This window comes from Lepus europaeus, chromosome 6 (assembly GCF_033115175.1).
Source record: "Lepus europaeus isolate LE1 chromosome 6, mLepTim1.pri, whole genome shotgun sequence".
NCBI classification, from domain to species: Eukaryota; Metazoa; Chordata; class Mammalia; order Lagomorpha; family Leporidae; genus Lepus; species Lepus europaeus.
The window spans coordinates 123,175,207-123,196,588 of record NC_084832.1 but is presented as its reverse complement, the minus strand read 5'-3'; the positions used below and the strand labels follow the sequence as shown (position 1 = coordinate 123,196,588).

General features: G+C 49.3%; 1 protein-coding gene across 5 annotated transcripts in view; it reads right to left on the bottom strand.

The window, feature by feature from the left end:
* Positions 1 to 21,382, bottom strand: part of BICD1 (BICD cargo adaptor 1) — a 220,734-nt gene that overhangs the window by 43,749 nt on the left and 155,603 nt on the right. For all 5 annotated transcript variants that reach the window (XM_062195051.1, XM_062195050.1, XM_062195049.1 and 2 more), the window contains exons 3-4: positions 17,371 to 17,523; positions 7,578 to 8,003 (exon numbers count right to left, since the gene is read on the bottom strand). In XM_062195051.1, the coding sequence (XP_062051035.1) occupies positions 7,578 to 8,003; positions 17,371 to 17,523 (579 nt within the window). The remainder of the gene's footprint in view (positions 1 to 7,577; positions 8,004 to 17,370; positions 17,524 to 21,382) is intronic.

The window sequence follows — 21,382 nt, the reverse complement described above, 5'->3', positions numbered from 1 at the left end:
AGAGCTGCGCACCAAACCCCAACATGGGAACAGCGCACCCCTACTGCTGCAAGCCCAAATGCCCGGCCCTGAAACTATCTTTCGAAGAGGAGATCCAAACATAACACGACTCTATTTCTTCACATCCATAAGGATAGGACAAAACACAAGGATTTTAGTTTTACAGAAATAATATTATTTTCTCATATTACATGTGAAGTCAAACGGACAATGTAATGCTGGAAAAAATGCCAAGTGCTTTCTCCTGCAGAGAGTGACTGCACAGCTGAGTAGAGGCTGCTTATCAAAGGCAGAAGCCTCAGCACCAGCACGGAGAACTCCTTGAAGTAGATGAAGTAATCTGATTAGCTTTTCCAGACAGGATCCACTTATTTTCACTCTAATAAAACTAATTAAGGTACTTGACTGTCACTGGAAAATGTCAACTATAATCTATTTGAAATAACCAGGTCTTGAGGACACCAAAATAATCTATCCAATAATATCCTGAAAAATTTCTCCCAGCAAACAAAGGATGACACTGAGCTGCTCACTCTCAAAGCCTGCCGTCAGGTTCACAGCGGCTCTTAGCGGGGTAAAATGCTTCCTTACTGCATACTGCGCATGTGCTTCTGTGTTCTGTGAAGGCTCGCATGTCTGATGCAATTTAAAATATTTTTTTTTTTTTTGACAGGCAGAGTGGACAGTGAGAGAGAGAGAGAGACAGAGAGAGAAAGGTCTTCCTTTTGTCATAGGTTCACCCTCCAATGGCCGCCGCGGTTGGCGCGCTGCGGCCGGCGCACCGCGCTGATCCGATGGCAGGAGCCAGGGGCTTATCCTGGTCTCCCATGGGGTGCAGGGCCCAAGCACTTGGGCCATCCTCCACTGCACTCCCTGGCCACAGCAGAGAGCTGGCCTGGAAGAGGGGCAACCGGGACAGAATCCGGTGCCCCGACCGGGACTAGAACCCGGTGTGCCGGCGCTGCAAGGCGGAGGATTAGCCTAGTGAGCCGCGGCCCCGGCCTGCAATTTAAAACATTCTTATAATTTATTACATAACCTAGAAGACATACATTTTTCAAAAATTGTGGGGAATGAGCATTATTTTAAAAATTCATTTTTGTTTCTTTGACAAAGAGCCAATGAGAGGGAGACAATATAGACAAAGAGAGGGAGAGAGAGACAGAGACAGAAAGACAAATAATCCATCGGTTTACTCCCCAAATGCCTGCCACAGCCAGTGTTGGGCCAGGACAGAAGCAGGAGCCTGGAACTCCCAGGCTCTGTGACATGGGATGTGGGTGTCCCAAACAGTGCCTTGACTACACTGCAACCCCTGTCCTAGTGTTGTCTTTTCATTCAACTTTTCTACAAACCTGCTGGAGCACCCTCGTTTAGTTCTGTGAAACACTCACTCCCATTCCCTCTAGGGAGAAAAGCATCTCCTAATTCAGACATAGGCGGCCCCTTGCCTTTTCCCATAGCGTCTGTGGTTTATTTCTTGACTGTTTATATAAAATGGTTCTGGGGATCTTCTTGGCACCTCAAGAACTGGCGGCAGCTTCCAGGACAATAACAACACCATGGAACATTTCTCACTTGCACCTAATTTCTTCTTTCTCCTCCCTGCTCTTCATAACCATTCCACAGAGGCGCTACCTCCAGGGTCTGCACAAACTTCATGGAACATGCATATTATGAAAAACACTATGTCTGCGTTTCCAAGCTTTGACACCAAAATCAACCTTTTAATTTCTTTTTCCATGAACTTTTTAAAGTACCTGGGAAACCCTGCAAGACGTACTTGACACGACTCGGGGAGGCACCATGCAAACCCTGGAGATTTCTGTGCAGCATTTACTGCGCTGTCTCCCACAGGATGCCAGCGTTCCCTGACGCAGGGGACCTGATGTTGTGTCTTGTGTTTCTATACACAAAGGAGCTGTGGGGCTCACTGGTTCCCAACTCTTTACGAGCGAGACGCAGGGAAGAGAGCGACTCAGCCGACACTCCCAGCGGCCACTGCCCAAGAAAGCACAGATGGCTTCTTATAAGAACCAGGTTAAGGAAATCCCTAAAGATGGGAAGCCTAACTCCTGTGCACGGCTGGGCCATCAAGACAGAAAACAGCACATGGCTCAGGCGTGCTGCTCTCAAAAGGGCTCTTTTTTAAACAAAAATTTAATCCACAAAAACTGTGCATATGTGCTGTGTACAACATGATGTTTCTAAATATGTATACAATGCAGAAAGGCTAACTGGAGCTAATTAATATATGTATTACTTCCACATATTTATCGTTTTCTTTTTTTTTAATTTTTTTTGACAGGCAGAGTGGACAGTGAGAGAGAGACAGAGAGAAAGGTCTTCCTTTTTGCCGTTGGTTCACCCTCCAATGGCTGCCACAGCTGGCGCGCTGCGGCCGGCACACCGCGCTGATCCGATGCCAGGAGCCAGGTGCTTCTCCTGGTCTCCCATGGGGTGCAGGGCCCAAGCACTTGGGCCATCCTCCACTACACTCCCTGGCCACAGCAGAGAGCTGTCCTGGAAGAGGGGCAACCGGGACAGAATCCGGCGCCCTGACCGGGACTAGAACCCGGTGTGCCGGCGCCGCAAGGTAGAGGATTAGCCTAGTGAGCCGCGGTGCCGGCCTATATTTATCGTTTTTATAAATCTGTTTCCGGGTTCAGTACTGTGACATAGGTTAAGCATACACCAGCATCCCATATGGGCACCAGTTCCTCTCCTGGCTGTTCCTCTTCCTATCCAGCTCTCTGCTATGGCCTGGGAAAGCAGTAGAAGATGTGGGAGACCGGGAAAAAGCTCCTAGCTCCTGGCTCCAGCCTAACCAACCCTTGGCTGTTGCAGACATTTGAAGAGTGAACCAGTAGATGGAAGATCTCTGTTTCTCTCTCTCTGTTTCTCTCTCTGTTTCTCTCTCTCTCTCTCTCCCCCCTTCTTTCTATCTCTGCCTTTCAAATAAATAAGCAAATCTTTAAAAAATGAGAGAGAGAGAGAGAGAGAGAGAGAGAGTGAGTCTATCCACTGGTTAACCCACTGCGCCACAACATTGACTCCAGGAATAACTGATTTTAAGATTTATTTATTTGAAAGGTAGAATGACACAGAGAGAGAAAGAGACAAAAGACAGATGGATGAAGATCTTATATCTGCTGCTGGTTTACTAGCCAAATACTCCCAAGATCCAGGACTATACCAGGTTGAAGCCAGGAGCCTCAAATTCCATCCAGGTCTCCCCCTAGGGTGGTGGGGAACCAAGGACTTGGGCCGTCATCTGCTGCCTTTTCAGGCGCATTAGCAGGAAGCTGAACAGAAAGCAGAGGAGCCAGGACTTGAACCAGCACTCTGAAGTGGGATGCAGGTGTCCCAAGCAGTGGCTTAACCTGCTAGGCCACATGCATCTCCACTTTTTTATAAATGTTTATTTTTCTTTTATTATTTTTTATTATATTTATTTGAAAGGTAGAGTTACACAGACAGAGAGAGATCTTCTGCCTGCTGGTTTATTCCCCAAATGGTCCCAGAAGCCAGGAGCCAGGAGCTTCTTCTGGGTCTCCCACCTGGGTGGCAGGGGTCCAGGAACTTGGGCCATCTGCTACTGCTTTCCCAGATGCGTTAGCATGGAGTTGGACTGGAAGTGGAGTAGCCGGGACTGGGACCGGCGCCCATACGGGATGTTGGCGCTGCAGGCTGCAGCTTGACCTGCTACACCACAGTGCCAGTCCCTATTTATTTACCTAAAAGGCAGAACCACAAAGGGGGAGATCTTTTTTTTTTTTTTTTTTTTGACAGGCAGAGTGGACAGTGAGAGAGAGAGAGAGAGAGAGAGACAGAGAGAAAGGTCTTCCTTTGCCATTGGTTCACCCTCCAATGGCCGCTGCGGCCGGCGCACTGCGCTGATCTGAAGGCAGGAGCCAGGTGCTTCTCCTGGTCTCCCATAGGGTGCAGGGCCCAAGCACTTGGGCCATCCTCCACTGCACTCCCTGGCCACAGCAGAGAGCTGGCCTGGAAGAGGGGCAACTGGGACAGAATCCGGTGCCCCAACTGGGACTAGAACCCGGTGTACCGGCGCCACAAGGCGGAGGATTAGCCTAGTGAGCCGCGGTGCCGGCCAGGAGGAGATCTTTTAGCCAGTGTTTTACCCCCTATATGTCTGCAGCAGCAAGGTCTAGGTCAGGCTAAAGCTAGGAGCCTGAACTCCATCTGGGTCTCCCATGTGAGCGGCAGGGGTCTAAGCACATGAACTATTACCTGCTGCTTCCCAGGATAATTGGCAAAAAGCTGGACTGGAAGAGGAGGAGCCCAAACTCAAACCAGCACTCCAGTCTGGGATGTAGGTGTCCCGAGCAGCTGCTTCACCCACTTCGTCACAATGCCTGCCCCACAATGCATTGTTAACTACTGCCATCGCTGGACAACAGATCTCTTGAACTTATTGTTCCTCCTGTCCAGCAAAGGGGTTCTTCGTAATCACAAGATGATTTTCAGTGCTGCATGCTGCCTGGCAGAGGGCGTCACAGCAACAGCCCTGCCAGTCACCATCCTCACAGTGCCAACACAAACCCGGCACAGGAGCCGGCACACGGCCTTCACTCAGACGTGCTGCTTGGGGCCCCAGTCATCAGACACCCTAAGAGCACAGGGGATGGTGAAAATACGAACCGTCGCATCCCAGGTGTGCTGAGCAATGCAAAAGGAGGAGCTGCCCACCAGCACAGCAGGTGCTGCACCTACAGGAGCCATGTTTTCAAAATGCAGAGAGCTCCAAGCAAGGTCCTTCGGAAGGCACTTGGTGGCAATCTGCAGACAGCACAAGGGCAGCTGTGTGGCCTGCGTGGAGCCTCATTTTTCTCTCCGTGTGAATACACACATGTTGCACTACACAAATGTTAGCATCCCAGGATCCCTGGGGCCACATCTGACTCCAGCAGGGACCTCGCAACACAGTTGGCATATGCCAGGTACTACCTTTCTACATTCTGAAGATTTAACTCCAAATTCCAAAACTCACCTGGCCCAAGTGTTTCCAACCGCCATATGCAAGTGCCTGCTACCAGCCCCTCTTGAGGTTGCCTGGAATAGCGGGGCTGGCATGAGAGACATCACTGGTGACTCACACACTCTGTCACATCCCAGCCAAGCGTCATCAGCATTAGAGCCGATTACAAGAATCACAGGCAGTGTCTCCTGTGATGCTCTTACCATCTTCCCCTCTACAGATTAAACCTGAGGGGATGTACAGCTAAGCGGAAACTCAAACTGTAAAGAAACAATGCATGAGAAGAAATGTTTTATGGGACTACGACCCAACACTCTGAAATATATTTTTAGGAAGAGTTGATATGCTGTTTTTTTAAATGCTGATTATAAGATAAGTGATTACTTTATCCAAACAAACAAACGAAAAACAACAACTAGAAGTCAGTGTTGCTGCCTTAATGCTATTTAATCTGGAGCACAGACTCTTTCGAATGTATCTACCATGTCAAACTGTTTCAAGAGGAACTATCTTTTCTCTTTCTACCAAGCTGTTGTGTTAGCATATGCTGAGCACAAAGGATATGAAGATATTATTTACATAGAACTGCACTTTCCAGCCAAGGGAGTCTGTATGAAATTCATTATTTTTAGAGATTTATTTTATCGACAGGTAGCGCAACAGAGGGGGAAGGAGAAGTTCCATCCGCTGGTTCATTCCGCAAATGCCCGCAATGGTCAGGGATGGGCCAGGAACTCCATCCGGGTTTCTCACGTGAGTGGCAGGGGCCCAAGCACTGGGGCCATCCTCTGCTGCCTTTCCAGGTGCAATAGCAGGCAGCTGGACTGGAAGCAGAGCAAGCAGGAATCTTGCTCGGATATGGGAACTCTGGTATGGGATACAGGTGACACGGGCAGCAGCTTAACCCTGCTATGTCAAACCTCAGCTCCATGAGATTCATTTTCTTTCTCTGGGTGTACCCTTTTATCTTGACTCAAATCAAATACTGCAAAAATGTGTTCTCTTTCAGCAGCCACAGCCTTGGGCGTGTGCGGTGCAGGATATGCTAACTTTTGATACGCTAATAAAAGCAAACAAGTTAACAAATGGACTTCCCTGGCTCTCTAATCTCTTCCTACATCTGCCAATTTAATTTTTCAGTCATCTTTTCTTTGGAGGCAGAGAATCGCAGCTCTGTTCGCCATAAAAATGAGAGATTGCCACAGTCTTAACAAGCCTCTCATTATCAGCTATACATGAAGCCCTGGGAGCGGGGGCAGGGAACCTTTTCCTGCCAAGGGCCATTTGGATAGGTTTTTTTTGTTTGTTTGTTTTGACAGGCAGAGTGGATAGTGAGAGAGAGAGAGACAGAGAGAAAGGTCTTCCTTTTTGCCATTGGTTCACCCTCCAATGGCCGCTGCAGCCGGCGCATCTCGCTGATCTGAAGCCAGGAGCCAGGTGCTTCTCCTGGTCTCCCATGCGGGTGCAGGGACCAAGGACTTGGGCCATCCTCCACTGCCTTCCCGAGCCACAGCAGAGAGCTGGACTGGAAGAGGGGCAACCGGGACAGAATCCGGCGCCCCAACTGGGACTAGAACCCGGTGTGCCGGCACCGCAAGGCGGAGGATTAGCCTGTTAAGCCATGGCGCCGGCCCATTTGGATAGTTCTAACATCATTCGTGGGCCACACAAAAGGATCAACTTAAAAATGAGCCTGCCATAGATTTACTGAATTTCAAGTCCCGTCTGTGGTGGCCTTGGCAAGGCCAGACCAAATGATGTCACCATCCTTACATGGCCAACGGACCTTAAGTCCACTAACCCCGCCTTGGAGGCTAAGAATGAGACTGACAATGAAGCCTCCAATTTCATCACTTAGGGAACTCGTGAACCCCTGGCTCAGAACATCGATGAAGAGTCCAGCAGTGAATGGTACAAAGAAGCCGCCGGTGCTGGTACTACAGCTGCTGCTACTCCCCCAGCACTTCCATCAGCACCGGGCCCAGGCAGGTAGGAGCAGGGAACAAGAACGCAAACAGGAAAACCTTCCACAGGGACGCAAGGCTAAAGGTCAGGACCCTGTCCAAGTCCTTCCTTTTGAAGATGCTCAACATGTAAGGCTTAGCTCATGTTTCAGATTGCCACCTGTTCTGCATTCTTAAATCACATGACATCCGGACTAATGTGTACACAGAAAGCCCTTTATGTCCCTCAAGGCCTTAAGCTTCAGCGGAAGCTATGGGTGTGGGAGGGGCGGGGCGGGGCGGGGGGCTGTCATGGCAAATGTGCTTTCTGACATCTCACTCACTGTGTATAAAGCCATTGACGACTTCTGTCAGAAACACGTCAAGGCGCTGTCATTTTTCACACCTGACTGCAAGCTCATTTGTGGTTCTAAAATATTCATTTCTTACGATGACACAAATGACAGGATTCCTCTTCATTACCCCTCCCGTCACATCGTCCTAAAATATTGCACTCTGGAAGCTTCTGGCTGAGTAGGCAATATTTAAGGAGGCACTGTGGAGTGCAAACATGAGACCCGGCCACCCCCGTCCTGCCCCACGCGAGGCGCGGGGCGCCCCCACGAGGCACCCACCTGCATGAGCTGCTGCTTCAGCTTCTGGATCTCGGAGATGTTCAGCTCGCTGAACAGGTCCGAGACGGGGTGCAGGGGCTCCCCTTTGCGCAGGGCGGGCGGCCGGTAGTCTCCGTTCAGCTTCACCAGGGGCCCGTGGATGTGGCCGTTCATTTTGTCGTCGTTGTTGGGCTCGCTCCCGTCCTCGGCAAACTTGAGCCCGTCCACGGACAGGCTGACGTGGTTGTCGCCGAGGCTGATGTACTGCGACAGCTCCTTGCGCAGGCTGTTCTTCTGCTCCCGCTCGTTCTTCAGGGTCTCCAGGGCCTCCTCCAGCTGGTGCTCGGCGATCTCCTTCAGCCGCGTGGCGTCCTCCAGCTGGCTGTTGAGCAGCACCGTCTCCTCCTCGAACCGCTTGATCTCATGCTTCAGGCCTTCGTACTCCACCTGGATCAGACAGGACAGGGAAGATTCACACAGCTAAACTGTAGGTCCCACCAATCTGCCTTGAAACCCACCAGTGGACTGAACCATTAAAACTAACAGTGCTCGTCTGCAGAACAGATCACGAAGGCGCACTGTGCACCTTTCAAGTGATACAGTAACTTACACACACATACATACAAATGCATAAACATACATGCATGTCTCTACCATGCATATGTAACTTACCCATGTATATGTAACCTATCATGCATATGTAACTTATATACGTATACACATGTATACATAAACATGCATACATGTATCTACCCATGCATATGTGACTTACCCATGTATATGTAGCTTATCATGCATATGTAACTTATATACATAAACATATGTATACATAAACATACATACATGTATCTACCCATGCATATGTAACTTACCCATGTATATGTAACCTATCATGCATATGTAAGTTATATACATACATACATGTATACATAAACATACATACATGTTTCTACCCATGCGTATGTGACTTACCCATGTATATGAAACCTATCATGCATATGTAAATTATATACATATACATATGTATACATAAACATACATACACGTATTTACCCATGCATATGTAACTTACCCATGTATATGTAACTTACCATGCATATGTAACTTACCCATGCATACAGTAACTTACACACATATACATATGTATAAACACACATACATGTATCTACCCATGTATAACATGCATGCATAGATGCAGATATAATGCAACATAAAGACATATGATTCATGATACAAATATATGTAACATACACATGTAATTTAATTCTTAGCAGAGACGAACAAGATGTCTATTCCCCTTGGGATTTCTTTTATAGGTTCCCATGGTCACAAGGGGGCAATGTCTGCCTAACAAGACAGGGATGTTTTTGGTAATAATGTATCTGCCTAACAAGGCAGGGATGTTTTTGGTCATCATGTGTCAGAATATTCACACTCCAAAGTTTTTACGCTCACCATTAGTTCCTTTCATTTGGTTACTCAGTAAAATGGGTTAGAGGGTAAGATGAGAAAGAAAAGAAAATGTGTATGTGCTAAAGCATGGATTCTGGGAGAACAATTACAAGGCATCCAGTAACAGACCATTTCCATATTAGCATCGGGCAGTGAGTCTGTTCACATGCACTCCTGGGCAAGAGAGAATGCAGGTGGCGGGGACCTGGCTTCTGAGCCCGCCCGCCTGCCTGCCACAGGGCTCCTCCACGTCACTGTCACAGGCTACCTCTCAATCAACTTTTTACCTCTACAACTACCACGTCTTCTCTGTACAGAAAGTACATGTTATTCACCTACGCATCCCTATGAGTGTTTCAATGCTCCTTCCTCAAGCTTAAAACAGAATTCTGCTCATCAGTATGCCTTTTCTGGATAAAAGAATACTGTGACTGAAAAAATAAACCAGAAAAAATAATAAGTTCTCGTGATAGCAGATGCAAAGATAAACTGTGTTTAGTTTTAAATGTATTTTAGTTCAACATATTTATTGGATTTATCTGAAAGGCAAAGTGACAAAGAGACAAAGAATGAGACCTTCCATCTGCTGGTTCACTTTCCTAATGGTCACAATAGCCAGGGATGGACCAAGCTAAAGTCAGGAGCCTGGGACTTTATCTGGGTCTCTCGTATGGGCGGCAGGGGCCTGAACACTTGGGCCATCTTCCTCTGCTTCCCCAGGTGCATGAGCAGGGAGCTGGGTGAGAAGCAGAGCAGCCAGGGCTCACACTGGCGCTCCGATGTAGGATAGCAGTGTCACAGGCAGCAGCTGAGCCCTCTGTGCCACAATGCTGGCCACTGTATTTACCTCTCCATTTATAGCAGTTTGAACTTGAATTTTAAAGAAAAAGATTTTAAAAACTGAAGAACGGGGATCATAGACCACTAGCACTTTCACTTATTTCAACTGCTCTCCTATTTGTCCAACCTCACGCAATCACTTACCTGGCAAAGGTTAGGGTACAGGGCGAGTTGGGATGTGGGTTTGGCTGAAGTGGCAAAGACCTGAGTGAGGGCGTCCTGGTCAAGATCAGGGAAGGGTCTGGGGGAAGAGAGTCCTGGGCCAGGAGGGAGCCCTGTTCTCTGAGGTCACCCAGGGACCAGACTCCTCTATGCCACCCCCTCCTCTGGTCCACATGCTGAGCTGATCGCCTGTCCACAGTCCAGGAACAGTAGGGCTCCACCCTGTCCATCACGAAGCACCTGCACCAGGTCTGCGTGCCCAGCCCGTGGCTTGGCAGGAGGGAGTCTGGACATCAGCAGGGCCTTTTCTGCTTGGGGAGGGAGAAGCAGGGAGTGCCCCACAGTGGTTATGGAACGCCAGCTGGGAACTGCTCAGGACAACTCAGGCTGAGTCCCACACCTGGTTCCTTTTAGCCTGGCTGAAATTCCGGCAAAGTCATCTTCTCACAATCTCTCCCTTCCTGGCGCCATGTGGGACACGCTCTCTCCGGCCTTCCTCAGTCTCTGAGCAGCTCTCTGGCTGTGCCCAGATGATGTCACAGCTTACATCTGCAGGCATTAATTCAGTTTACACAGCAGACCTACATTCTATATCCGTGGGAAGCTGATGGCCTACACCAGACGTTGTCAAATGTTACCATGTCTCTAGACCAGTCCCAGTCCACCACCTGTTTATCAGTAAAGTGTATTTATTTATTCATTTCAAAGACAGAGTTACACAGAGAGGTGGAGACAGAAAGAGGTCTTCCATCTGCTGGTTCACTCCCCAAATGGCTGAAACTGCCGGAGCTGAGCTGATCCAAAGCCAGGAGCCAGGAGCTTCTTTCAGGTTTCCCACATGGATGCAGGGGCCCAAGGACTTGGGCCATCCTCTGCTGCTTTCCCAGGCACGTTAGCAGGGAGCTGGATCAGAAGTGGAGCAGCCCAGACTTGAGCCAGTGCCCATATGGGATGCCGGTGCTGCAGGCCAGGGATTTACCTGCTGTGCCATAGCGCTGGCCCATTAATAAATAAAGTTTTATTGGAACACAGTCACGCTTACTCCTTTAGAGATCACCTCTCAGTGCTTTTCACATTACAAGAACAAAGGGAGGGGGCAAGCACTGTGGTGTAGCAGGTAAAGCTGCTGCCTGCAGTGGCAGCATCCCATATGGGCGCCAGTTCAAGTCCAGGCTGCTCCACTTCTGATCCAGCTCTCTGCTATGAACTGGGAAAGCAGAAAATGGCCCAAGTCCTTGAGACCCTGTACCCATGTGGGAGGTCTCAAAGAAGCTCCTAGCTTCTGGCTTCAGATCAGCTCAGCTCCAGTCGTTGCGGCCTTTTGGGGAGTGAGCTAGTGGATGGGAGATCTCTCTCTGCCTCTCCATAAACCTGCCTTTCAAATAAATAAATCATTTTTTAAAGATTTATTTATTTATTTGAAAGTCCGAGTTACACAGAGAGAGAAGAAGAGAGAGAGAGAGAGAAAGAGAGAGAAGGGGGGGGAGGGAGAAAGTCTTCCATCTGCTGGTTCACTCTCCATTTGTTTGTAATAGCTGGAGCTGTGCCAATTTGAAACCAGGAGCCAGTAGCTTCTTCTGAGTCTCCCACATGAATTCAGGGCCCAAGGACTTGGATCATCTTCTACTGCTTTCCCAGGCCATAACAGAGAGCTGGATAGGAAGTGGAGCATCTGGGACTCGAACCTGTGCCCATAAGGGATGCCAGCAGCAGGCAGTGGCTTTACCTGCTATACCACAGTGCCAACCCCAATAAATAAATCTTTAAAAAAAAAGAACAAAGGGAGGTTGCTGTAAGAGAGGCTAGCTGGCCTGCAAGACCTACAGTATTTACTGTTTGGTCCTTTTTGGCGAAAGTTTGCTAACCCTTGACCTAGACTTGGGGACATTATTTTCCACTGTAGAGCTTTTAAACTGTGATCTTTATTCAGCTGATGGCCTAGAATTCTCCTAAGACTTGATCTCTGGCTGTCTGGGCAGCTTCACTGGCCCGTGGTGCAGGCACCTGCTGTTCATCTCACTACTCCACCTTGCTCAGCCTTGGGCTGGGGCTGGCCTCTGGGAAACGCGCAAGTGTTAAGACCTAAGTCAAGAACCTACTGCAGAGGCCGGTGCTGTGGCATAGTAGGTAAAGCCGCTGCCTGCAGTGCTGGCATCCCATATGGGCACCAGTTTGAGTCCTGGCTGCTTGCTCTACTTCTAATCCAGCTCTCTGCTTTGAGCCTGGGGAAGCAGTAGAAGATGCCCCAAGTCCTAGGGCCCCTGCACCCACATTAGAAGACCTGGAGGAAGCTCCTGGCTTCGGACGGCGCAGCTCCGGCTGTTGCAGCCAACTGGGGAGTGAACCAGCAGATGGAAGACCTCTCTCTCTGCCTCTCCTCTCTCTGCTGCGGACTGTGAACTCCTTGCTGACCCGGTCAGGCACAGCGCACAGACCTCGCTGGGATTCTCTTCAGCAGCTTCTCAGTTGGGCGGCTTTGCCCTTATCTGCATGGTGACTGGGACTGGGCACCATGATCTCCACAGAGCCCAGCGAATCTAAAGGCCTTAATCTGGCCTGTGCTGCTAACCCTGACACCACGAATTTGTTATCTGCCTTCCCCCAAGGAATATATACTTTGTTTTTAAAAAAGATCTGGCCTGAGCAAGCGCTGTGGCATAGTGGGTAAAGCCATCACCTGCAGGGCCAGCATCCCATATGGGCGCTGGTTCGAGTTCCAGCTGCTCCACTTCTGATCCAGCTCTCTGCTTTGGCCTGGGAAAGCAGTACAAGTCCTTGGGCTCCTGCACTCACGGGCTAGACCTAGAAGAAGTTCCTGGCTCCTGGCTTCGGATTAGTGCAGCTCCATCCGTTGCGGCCAACTGGGGAGTGAACTAGCTGATGGAATCTCTCTTTCTCTCTCTGCCTCTCCTTCTCTGTGTAACTTTGACTTTCAAATAAATAAATAAATAATTATTTTTAAAAAATATCTGCTGGCCAGTGTAGTGGTATAATAGGTAAAGTCACGGACTACAGTGCTAGCATCCCATAAAAATGCTGGTTCGACACCCGGGTGCTCCACTTTCAATCCAGCTCCCTGCTAGTGCACCTGAGAAAGCAGTGGAAGATGGCACAAGTTCTTGGGCCCCTGTACCCAAGTGGGAGACTCCGAAGAAGCTCCTGGCTCCCGGCTTCAGCCTGGCCCAGCACTGGCTGTTGCGGGCATTTAGAGAGAGAACCAGCAGATGGAAGATCTCTGTCTCCATCTCTCTCTCTTTGACTTTGCCATTAAATAAATAAATAAATCTTTTTTAAAAATCTGGCTTCCTAGAGAGATACCCCTGAAACAGTGCTTAAAGGAAATAAAACCGAATTGAAAGCACTCCCAGGTCTCTGAGGATGGTACCTGACACAGAAACACGGCCCTGGAGGGAATGTTCTTCAGAATAGAAACAGGATTCAATTGTTCATTTTAACAAGAGCTTTCAGTGCTCAGAAAGCAGGGACTGGATGGCGCTGAGAGGCTCAGCTCCGTGCGTGAGGTGTGATGGACACGAGTTTATTACTTCTTCCCTCCTCTCACCATCGTGTCTCCAACAACTCAGACAAACACAAATTCCAGCCCTGTGTGCAGACACTGAGGCCGGGCAGCTGTCCTACACAGTCAAGCAGTACTGGGCCGAGACACTAGCAGGTGGCGCCTGGGGGTACTGCCTGCTCCTGGGGGCTGCGACCCAGCTGACCCCCTGACCCTTTGCTGGGCCTCCCTCTTGAAAGCTTGGCCATGAACTGCATCTCTTGTGCCCAGTTCCCTCCATGCAAAATCCAGCTCCTGCAGCTCCATCAAGGCAGCCGACCCTTAGCATCTTTCACTCGGACGTCATCAGGCCCCAGTAACTCCCCCCCAGCAGGAAGCTCCTCAGAGCCCCCTGCTTCCTGTGGATGATTCCAGCCAACCCGCAGCTACAGATGAACTCAGCAAGACATGCAAGAGGCATGAAGGTGAGGTCTGTCCCACAAGACCCCAACCACAAAGACTCCAACTTCAACGCCAGCCTCTATTCTCAGAGCTTCCCAGAAACTCCAGGACCTGATCAAATAAGGCATACCCAGCCTGGGCCTGGACCCCTGAGGGCCCCATTTGCCAACACAAAGGAAACACTGGCGCCTATCACTGACCAATCAGTGGAAGGCCATGGGCACTGTGGACCTACCAGAGACCTCCTCACCAGCTACTCACCCACTCCCAACCCTGGGAGCTGAGCAGTAGTTGCCCGACTCCCTGCTGTGCACATCACAAAAGCAGCACCTGCCTTCTCCCTCCACCCGGTATCAGGGTACCAGCGGTTGGCCAGCTGTGCACCAGGCACATGGATGCAGCTTCCCAAGAGTTCTAGAACCTGACCACCCTTCCCCTGAAATCTCCCTTTCGGAGACATCACTGTAGGAGGTTTGGCAACAGCTTCCTTTGACTGATGGGTTTTTCTGGTGGTTTCTTGGGAAACTCAGCGTTGACTTCTTTCTACACTGCTTTCAAACAATTTCAACTCAAAAAACTACAAAGGTGTAGAATATGTGTAGGAGATTAGACTTGATTTTATTTTGGGTACAGAACCACACCTGCACACAAAGGAACATGATTAAACTTTCAAATGCGACTCAATAATGCTAATGCTCCCACATATCTTACACTCAGGATTGCAAATAAGAATTGTAGAGTTGATTATAAATTTTTAGTTTCCCCTCTAAATTGAGCTGTGAATGTAAGAGAAAGAAAGTAGCTGCTTCATTCCTGCAGCAGGTATGTATTTAATGCCTATTACAGTATTACACCTTCATGGAAGGAGCTAGAAAACAAATTCATTAACAGACACTAGAGGGAGTAAGAGATGCTCAGTAAACAACAGTTATTTAAAAAATCACCAGCAAATCATGACCCAAAAAGGGAAACATACAAAGGGTGGGGAAAAAAAAAAAAATAATCTCTCCACCAAGCATCTGGTAAACCTGGTAGCTCTGCTGTCTAGAAACACAACAAAAGGCTGGAAGAACATCCACCTGGGTGGGGAGGGAGTGGCATGGAGCAGGACTGAAGATTGCAGCGGCCATGGCTGGGGCCCGAGTCAGCTGGGGAGAGCAGGTTCACACCTGCAGCTGGCTCCTGGGGAACAGGACCTTTCAACGAACCTGCGCTGTGGGCAGAGATACCCACTGCAGTGTAACAGGAGGGAGCATTGTGTCTTAGGGCCTCTCCCTGCAGGTAACACCTAGCATGGGAGTGAAACACATCGCCCTTTTCACCAGTGATAATCAAGTCTGCTAGCAATCAAGTGATGTGATTGACAGCCACGCATAAATCTTCGTATAAACCTGAGGCAATGGGCGAGCCCACCCTGTACAAATGGATGAAACCAGGGACCGAACTCGGGCACAGGCGGCTCCAGCGCCTGGCACGTTGTTTCCAGGTGTAAATCCTCAGTGTGACCAGCTGGAAAGATGTCAGCCTGATTCTCTATGCAGATTCTGATGACTTCAGCTGACAACGTACAGTGACATTCAGACACACTTGGGGATGAATGCCAGCCAATGTCTTCTTAAAAAAAATCCATGGTGTTTGTACATAAAATATTACACTTAATGCACACTAAGTAAAGAGTCTGTGATGGATGCCCAAATCTGTCAATAAAGGCCAGCGGCAGGGGAGACAGTGTTTGTAACTGGGAGTCTTACAGGGCAGTCTCTTGTCAGGGGCTAAGCCAGAGTGGCCCTCTGTACAGAGAGCAATTTGGAATGAATTAGGCAGTTAACTGAGAAATTACCATTTGACATTCAGAAAATACAATTAAGCAATTGTATAAATTTGCCCTGTTGAAAAAAACAAACAAACAAAACCACCTTGGGAGTTAACCATCGGATTCCCAGGTAGTGACGACAGCCCTCCGTCAGGCTGAAGGGTGGGATCCCCGCCGAGGGGCTTCTGGGGTCTTGAAGGCTCCCCGCATGGCTGTCCTCCAAGGACACCTGAGAGTTCACAGCGGCCTGGCCCTAGCTAACCCCCAGCACAGTCACTGTCTCCCAGGCGGGGTCCTGTCTGTGCAGACAGCGGCTGGGACCCCAGGAAGGGAGGCCCACTTTATATTTAAACCTGCTCAGGTCCTCAAGTTCTCCACCAGTGACTCATAAAACAAGCCAGAAAAAAACAACCTACTTATTTTAGGAAATGTCTGGGGAGTGCATTTTTTAAAATCCCTCTCTGTGTAAATGTCTCCACTGTGAGCTCATCTACCGAATCCAGATCTCGACCTGCGATGCCCACGCAGCTGTAGGCTCTTGGCTGCCGGCACTCCCAGCACTCAGTGCGAGAGGGTAAGGATGAGGCAGAACCACACAGGGACATTCTGCTAGCTTTTATTTTATTAATTAATTGGAGGATAAGCTGAAACTGCCCTCTGCTCTTGTACTGGACACCATGCCCCTTCTCCTGGGCCCTGGCCTCCCAACTCCAAACCCAGAGTAAATGGCAGAGATTAGAAAATCAAAGCGTGACTATCAATACTTGGATTTTTTTTTTCCCTAGCCTTTTCCTGTTTCTGTTAACCCTTGGACCTAACAAAACTGTGTTTTGGACGCAGATACTGAGTTGGGAAGGGAGCGAAGGCAGAAGCACAGCTCTGGGCAGGCAGGAGCCCAGGACAGCACCAGGCGCAGGGTTCTGGGCTCACAGCAGTATCCCAGCAGAGCAGCGGCTGTGGCTGAGGAAGCCCCCAGAGCAGCTCAGCCTCCAACTCCCCTCTGCTTAACCACCTGATGCAGCTGTGCTCACAGATAAATTGCTCTAAAAGTAGATTCAAGAATGGAAATAACTGATTACTAATAACTAGAAAAAAACAATGCAAGCCCATCAGATAAGCTATCTGAGTCCCCCTCCAGAAAAAAGAATTACTGAAATGGACACACATAATCTTTGTAATGAGCTGAAAGAAGAATCGGGTATGAAGGAAAATTCCAGTTTTGTTCTTATTGATTTATTCTTCATAATCCCTTTTCCTCTATGATTTGAAAACAACTAAAATAAAAGTAAAATGAGTGAGAGACACATGATGCTAGGGAGACCTTCAGCTTCTAGGCCCAGGCTTACAACAAGAACTCATCAGGTTCAATTTGTTACCATGTATCCGACTTTCTCCCCAAGTAACTTAACACAGAGCTAAAGCATAAACCAGTATCCCCTTTCTCACCCAATGCAGCTGACTGTAAGCTACGCCACCCAGAATCGCACTGTTCCTTGCTCTGCACTGCGGGGAGAAGCCGTGGTCGGCAGCTCCCCGCTGAGCAGCAGGGGTACCTCACCCTCCCCCGCAGCCCTGGCTGCCCCGCGCACCTGGTTCTGCTTGAGCGTGGACACGAGCTTCTGCAGCGTGATGTTCTCCTCCTCCAGCTCGGTGTAGTCCTGCAGGAGCCGGGCCTCCCGGAACTTGTACTCGCGGATCTCGTCCTTCATCCGCGCGCGCTGCAGCTCCAGCATCTCGCCGTTCTGAAACCACACAAGAGAGGTCCGCTGAAAACCGCGCTAGCCCGGGGCTCTGCAAGCGTACATGCAGTCCTGGGGCCACGATCCACAGCAACATCACCGCCTCGAGCGGAATGGGTGAATGGCAATTTGGTCACAGTCGTCTAAAATCCCAACAATCTGATAGCTGGAAAATCATCCTTAAATGGATATTCAGATGGAAACAAATGGAGCAATAAATCCATGTACTGTCACACACTGAGAATTGTAAATCATCTAAATGTTCACCCTGGGAGAATGAGGAAACAGATTCTGATGCACACACACACACACACACCCTCCAACGCAGTATTATAAAGTTATTTAAAAGAATGGGATCAACATCAATGTCCTTAAGTGGAAATATGTCCTTAAGTGGAAATATGTCCACAAGGTGCTATCAGATGTAGAAGTTACAATGCTAGTCAGCATCAATGTACCTAGGTGGAAATATGTCCACAACGTATTGTCAGATGTAGAAGTCAAGTTACGATGCCAGTCAACATCAACGTCCTTAAATGGAAATATATCCATAACATATTATCAGATGTAAAGTCAGGATTCACCAGATCGGTTTCTATTTGAAAGAGAAACGTGTGTGGCTGGGGAGGGAAGACTGTGAATGCCAGAGAGCACATTTTCTTATGCAGGAAGGAAAAAGCGAACCTTGATCACTTGTCCTCGGGCCGTAATTTGCTGACAGGACTCACAAGGAACACACTGCTGCTTGTTTGCAACAGGAATTAATCTCACTCACGTACTGCTGACTGAAATCCAGGTGCTTGAGAAAACTGTATCCTGTGTGATTCTGTACATGTAAAGTCCAGCCACACGCTGGGCAGGTTAAATCATCTCCCCAGGAGGACATGGGTCAGGCCTAACTCCTGGGTCTTTACAAAGGCAAAAGTAACAATGAAGTCATTAGGGTGGGCTCAATCCAATATTGCAGTGTCCAGGGGAAGACCCAGGAAGAGACATGGGGAAGAGATGGCCCTGGGACCAGACAGGCAAAGACTGGAGTGAGGCCAAGGAAACAGGCAGCATTAGCAAAAGCTGCGAGAGGAACGGACAGCTGCTTCCTAGTGCTGTCAGAGGGTGCTCATCCCCGCTGACACCTTGAACTTGGACTTCTGACCTGCAGAACAGACAGGCAGGGAGGCTCTGCTCTTTTAGGCCACTCATCAGTAGGGAAGCCAACCACACAGTGATACCTGGGCAGATGGGGGTGTGACTGCCACAGGCACTGGACACCGTTCCAGGGCCCTGTCCCGAGGGAGGCCCCTCTAGGAGGGAGCCTGGTTCTCCTGAGAGCCTCAGATGCCCCCCGTCCAGCTTCTCTTGCACACATCTTGCCTGCAAATGGTCTCCTGAGGCCCTGACCTCCCGTCTCCCCTCTGCTTGATCTGATCCCTAGGTGTAGCTCGCCCTGCCTCCGCGAAAACAACAAATTATAACCTCAAAATCTGTTCATGTAAAAAATGATAAACCCAGCTCCAAAATCTCTGACCCACGTCCGGCTGATACAGAGGGCACCCCAAGGTGACACTCTCAACAGTGATGAGCTCAGCGTCTTTGGAGGACAGGGCCGGAAACTCTAGACTGTCGGAGGACAATCGTTCCGCACGTGCTGCACATAAGGCAGCTTTCACTCCAGACCATCGCAAGTGGAGGGGAGACGGTTCCAGCTCAACCCTAACTGCAGCAAAGACAATGAGGGGGCTGACACCCAAGGAGCAGGGGGCAGGATTCGGGCTAAGTGTACACACAGGACTCCTGCCAAAGACAGCCCCAGAATGGACACAACAGGAAGAGGAGGCAGGGGCAGGTGCTGTGGCGCAGTGGGCTAAGCCTCTCTCTGTGGCTCCAGCATCCCACATGGGCACCGGTTTGTGTCTCGGATGCTCCTTTTTAAGATTTTATTTATTTATTTGAAAGGCAGAACTACAGAGAGGCAGAGACAGAAAGAGAGAGAGAGAGAGAGAGACAGAGAGAGAGAGACAGAGACAGAGAGAGGTCTTCCATCTGCTGGTTACTTCCCAAGTGGTCGCAACAGCCAGAGCTGGGCCAATCTGAAGCTGGAGCCAGGAGCTTCTTCCAGGTCTTCTATTGCTTCCCCAGGCCATAGCTGTTAGTAAAATGGTGCCGTCTTATCTGTGGCACCATCTATGACCTGGACGCCATTGTAGGCTCTAGCCCCTGCTTCCACTTCTGGAAGCCAGGTGACAAGATGGCCCAACCACAGGTATCAGCTCCACCCCCACCCTAGTGGGATTCACTGCTCCTACTTCCCTGCCTGTCCGTCCCCCCCCTCCCCTCCAAGGTGTAATAGGACCTGCTTCCCATACACTTGCTCTCTCTCCAGATCTCTTTCTCTCTCTTTTTTCTTCACCTTCTCTCTCTCTTGATCTCTGTCTCAAACCCCCCCTCTTCTCTTCTTTACCCCTTCCCTCCAGCCTGTAGGATTTCCCCCGTCAATTAACCCTTTCCCTTAACTCTGGTGTTTAGTGTGTTTTGTGGTGGCCTTACAATAGCAGGGAGCTGGATCAGAAGTGGAGCAGCTGGGACTCAAACTGGCGCCCACGTGGGATACTGGCATCACATGGCTTTACCCGCTATGCCACAGGCTGGCCCCTGCTCCTCTTCTAGTCCAGCAACGCCAGTAGCTTTGGATTAGCTCAGCTCCTGCTGTTGTGGCCATTTGAGGAATGAACCAGCGGACGGAAGACCTTTCTCTCTGTCTCTCCTCTCTCTGTAGCTCTGCCTATCAAATAAATAAATAAATTTTAAAAAACTTAAAAAGTGAGGGAAGAACTCGATCAGGTAGCAGGTGATCAGGTATCAGGATGCCTTAAGATGATTCTCTTCTAAGCCTGGACTGGTCAGGATAAAGACAGGATGCGGGCTGGGGAGGACAGGACAAGACCAAGCCCTCATCTAAGCTAGCGGTCAGTGGGGTGTGACCACAGTCGGTCTCAGTCGGTCAAGAGCCGAGGGCCGATGAGGATGAAAGCAGAAACGGTGTGCAAGACTCCTGCCTCAGAGCCACGTGACCCAACTCCAGCAGGGAGGGCTAAGGCCCTGAGGACATCAGATGTTTATCTACTCTGCACCCTGTCACGTGATATCCTGTGGAATGTAATCAATCCCCAGGCTGCCCAGCCTAACGGGTGACCTTAGAGGAGCACTCTCCGAGTGTCACATCAGAGAGGTTGAGGTCGGAGTTCCTGATTAGCCAGATGCCTCCAGACCCGCTGGCTTTTCTCACTTCAGCTCTCACTTTGTCAACAGCTCAGTAATTCTTCCAAGCCTGCCCTCCAGAACTCTCAGTCAAGCTCAGTGCACAGTGCTGAGACACAGGACGGGTTACTGCTTTAAGCTCCTGAATTTGGGGAGCCCTCAGTTACACATAACGAATACAGTGATAGCTGTGGCAGATGGAAGCAAAACCATGATTTCAAAGCAGTGATGATATTTCAAGATACCTGTGAAAGCAGAGATGCGATAAGAAAACATGCAAATCCACACTTTCTGTTGACTGGCAAGTAACAGATGCTGGGAATGCTACAGGAGTTTGTTGTCCTTATTCAAATGGAAGAAAATGCTAACTTTCAGTTTAGTGATAATTAGAAAGATCTAATTATCTTTTCTGTCCAAGTGTAAAAGCTTCCTGAATCCTACCCAAAGACTCCCAGAATCTTGGAGAACTCTACTTTTTCTTTTCTTTTTAAAAAGTTTTTATTTATTTATCTAGAGGCAACTGACAGACAGAGGGGAGAAAGGGAAGGAGGGAGAGAGATCTTTCATCTGTTGGTTCACTCCCCAAAATGGCCAGAACAGCCAGGAC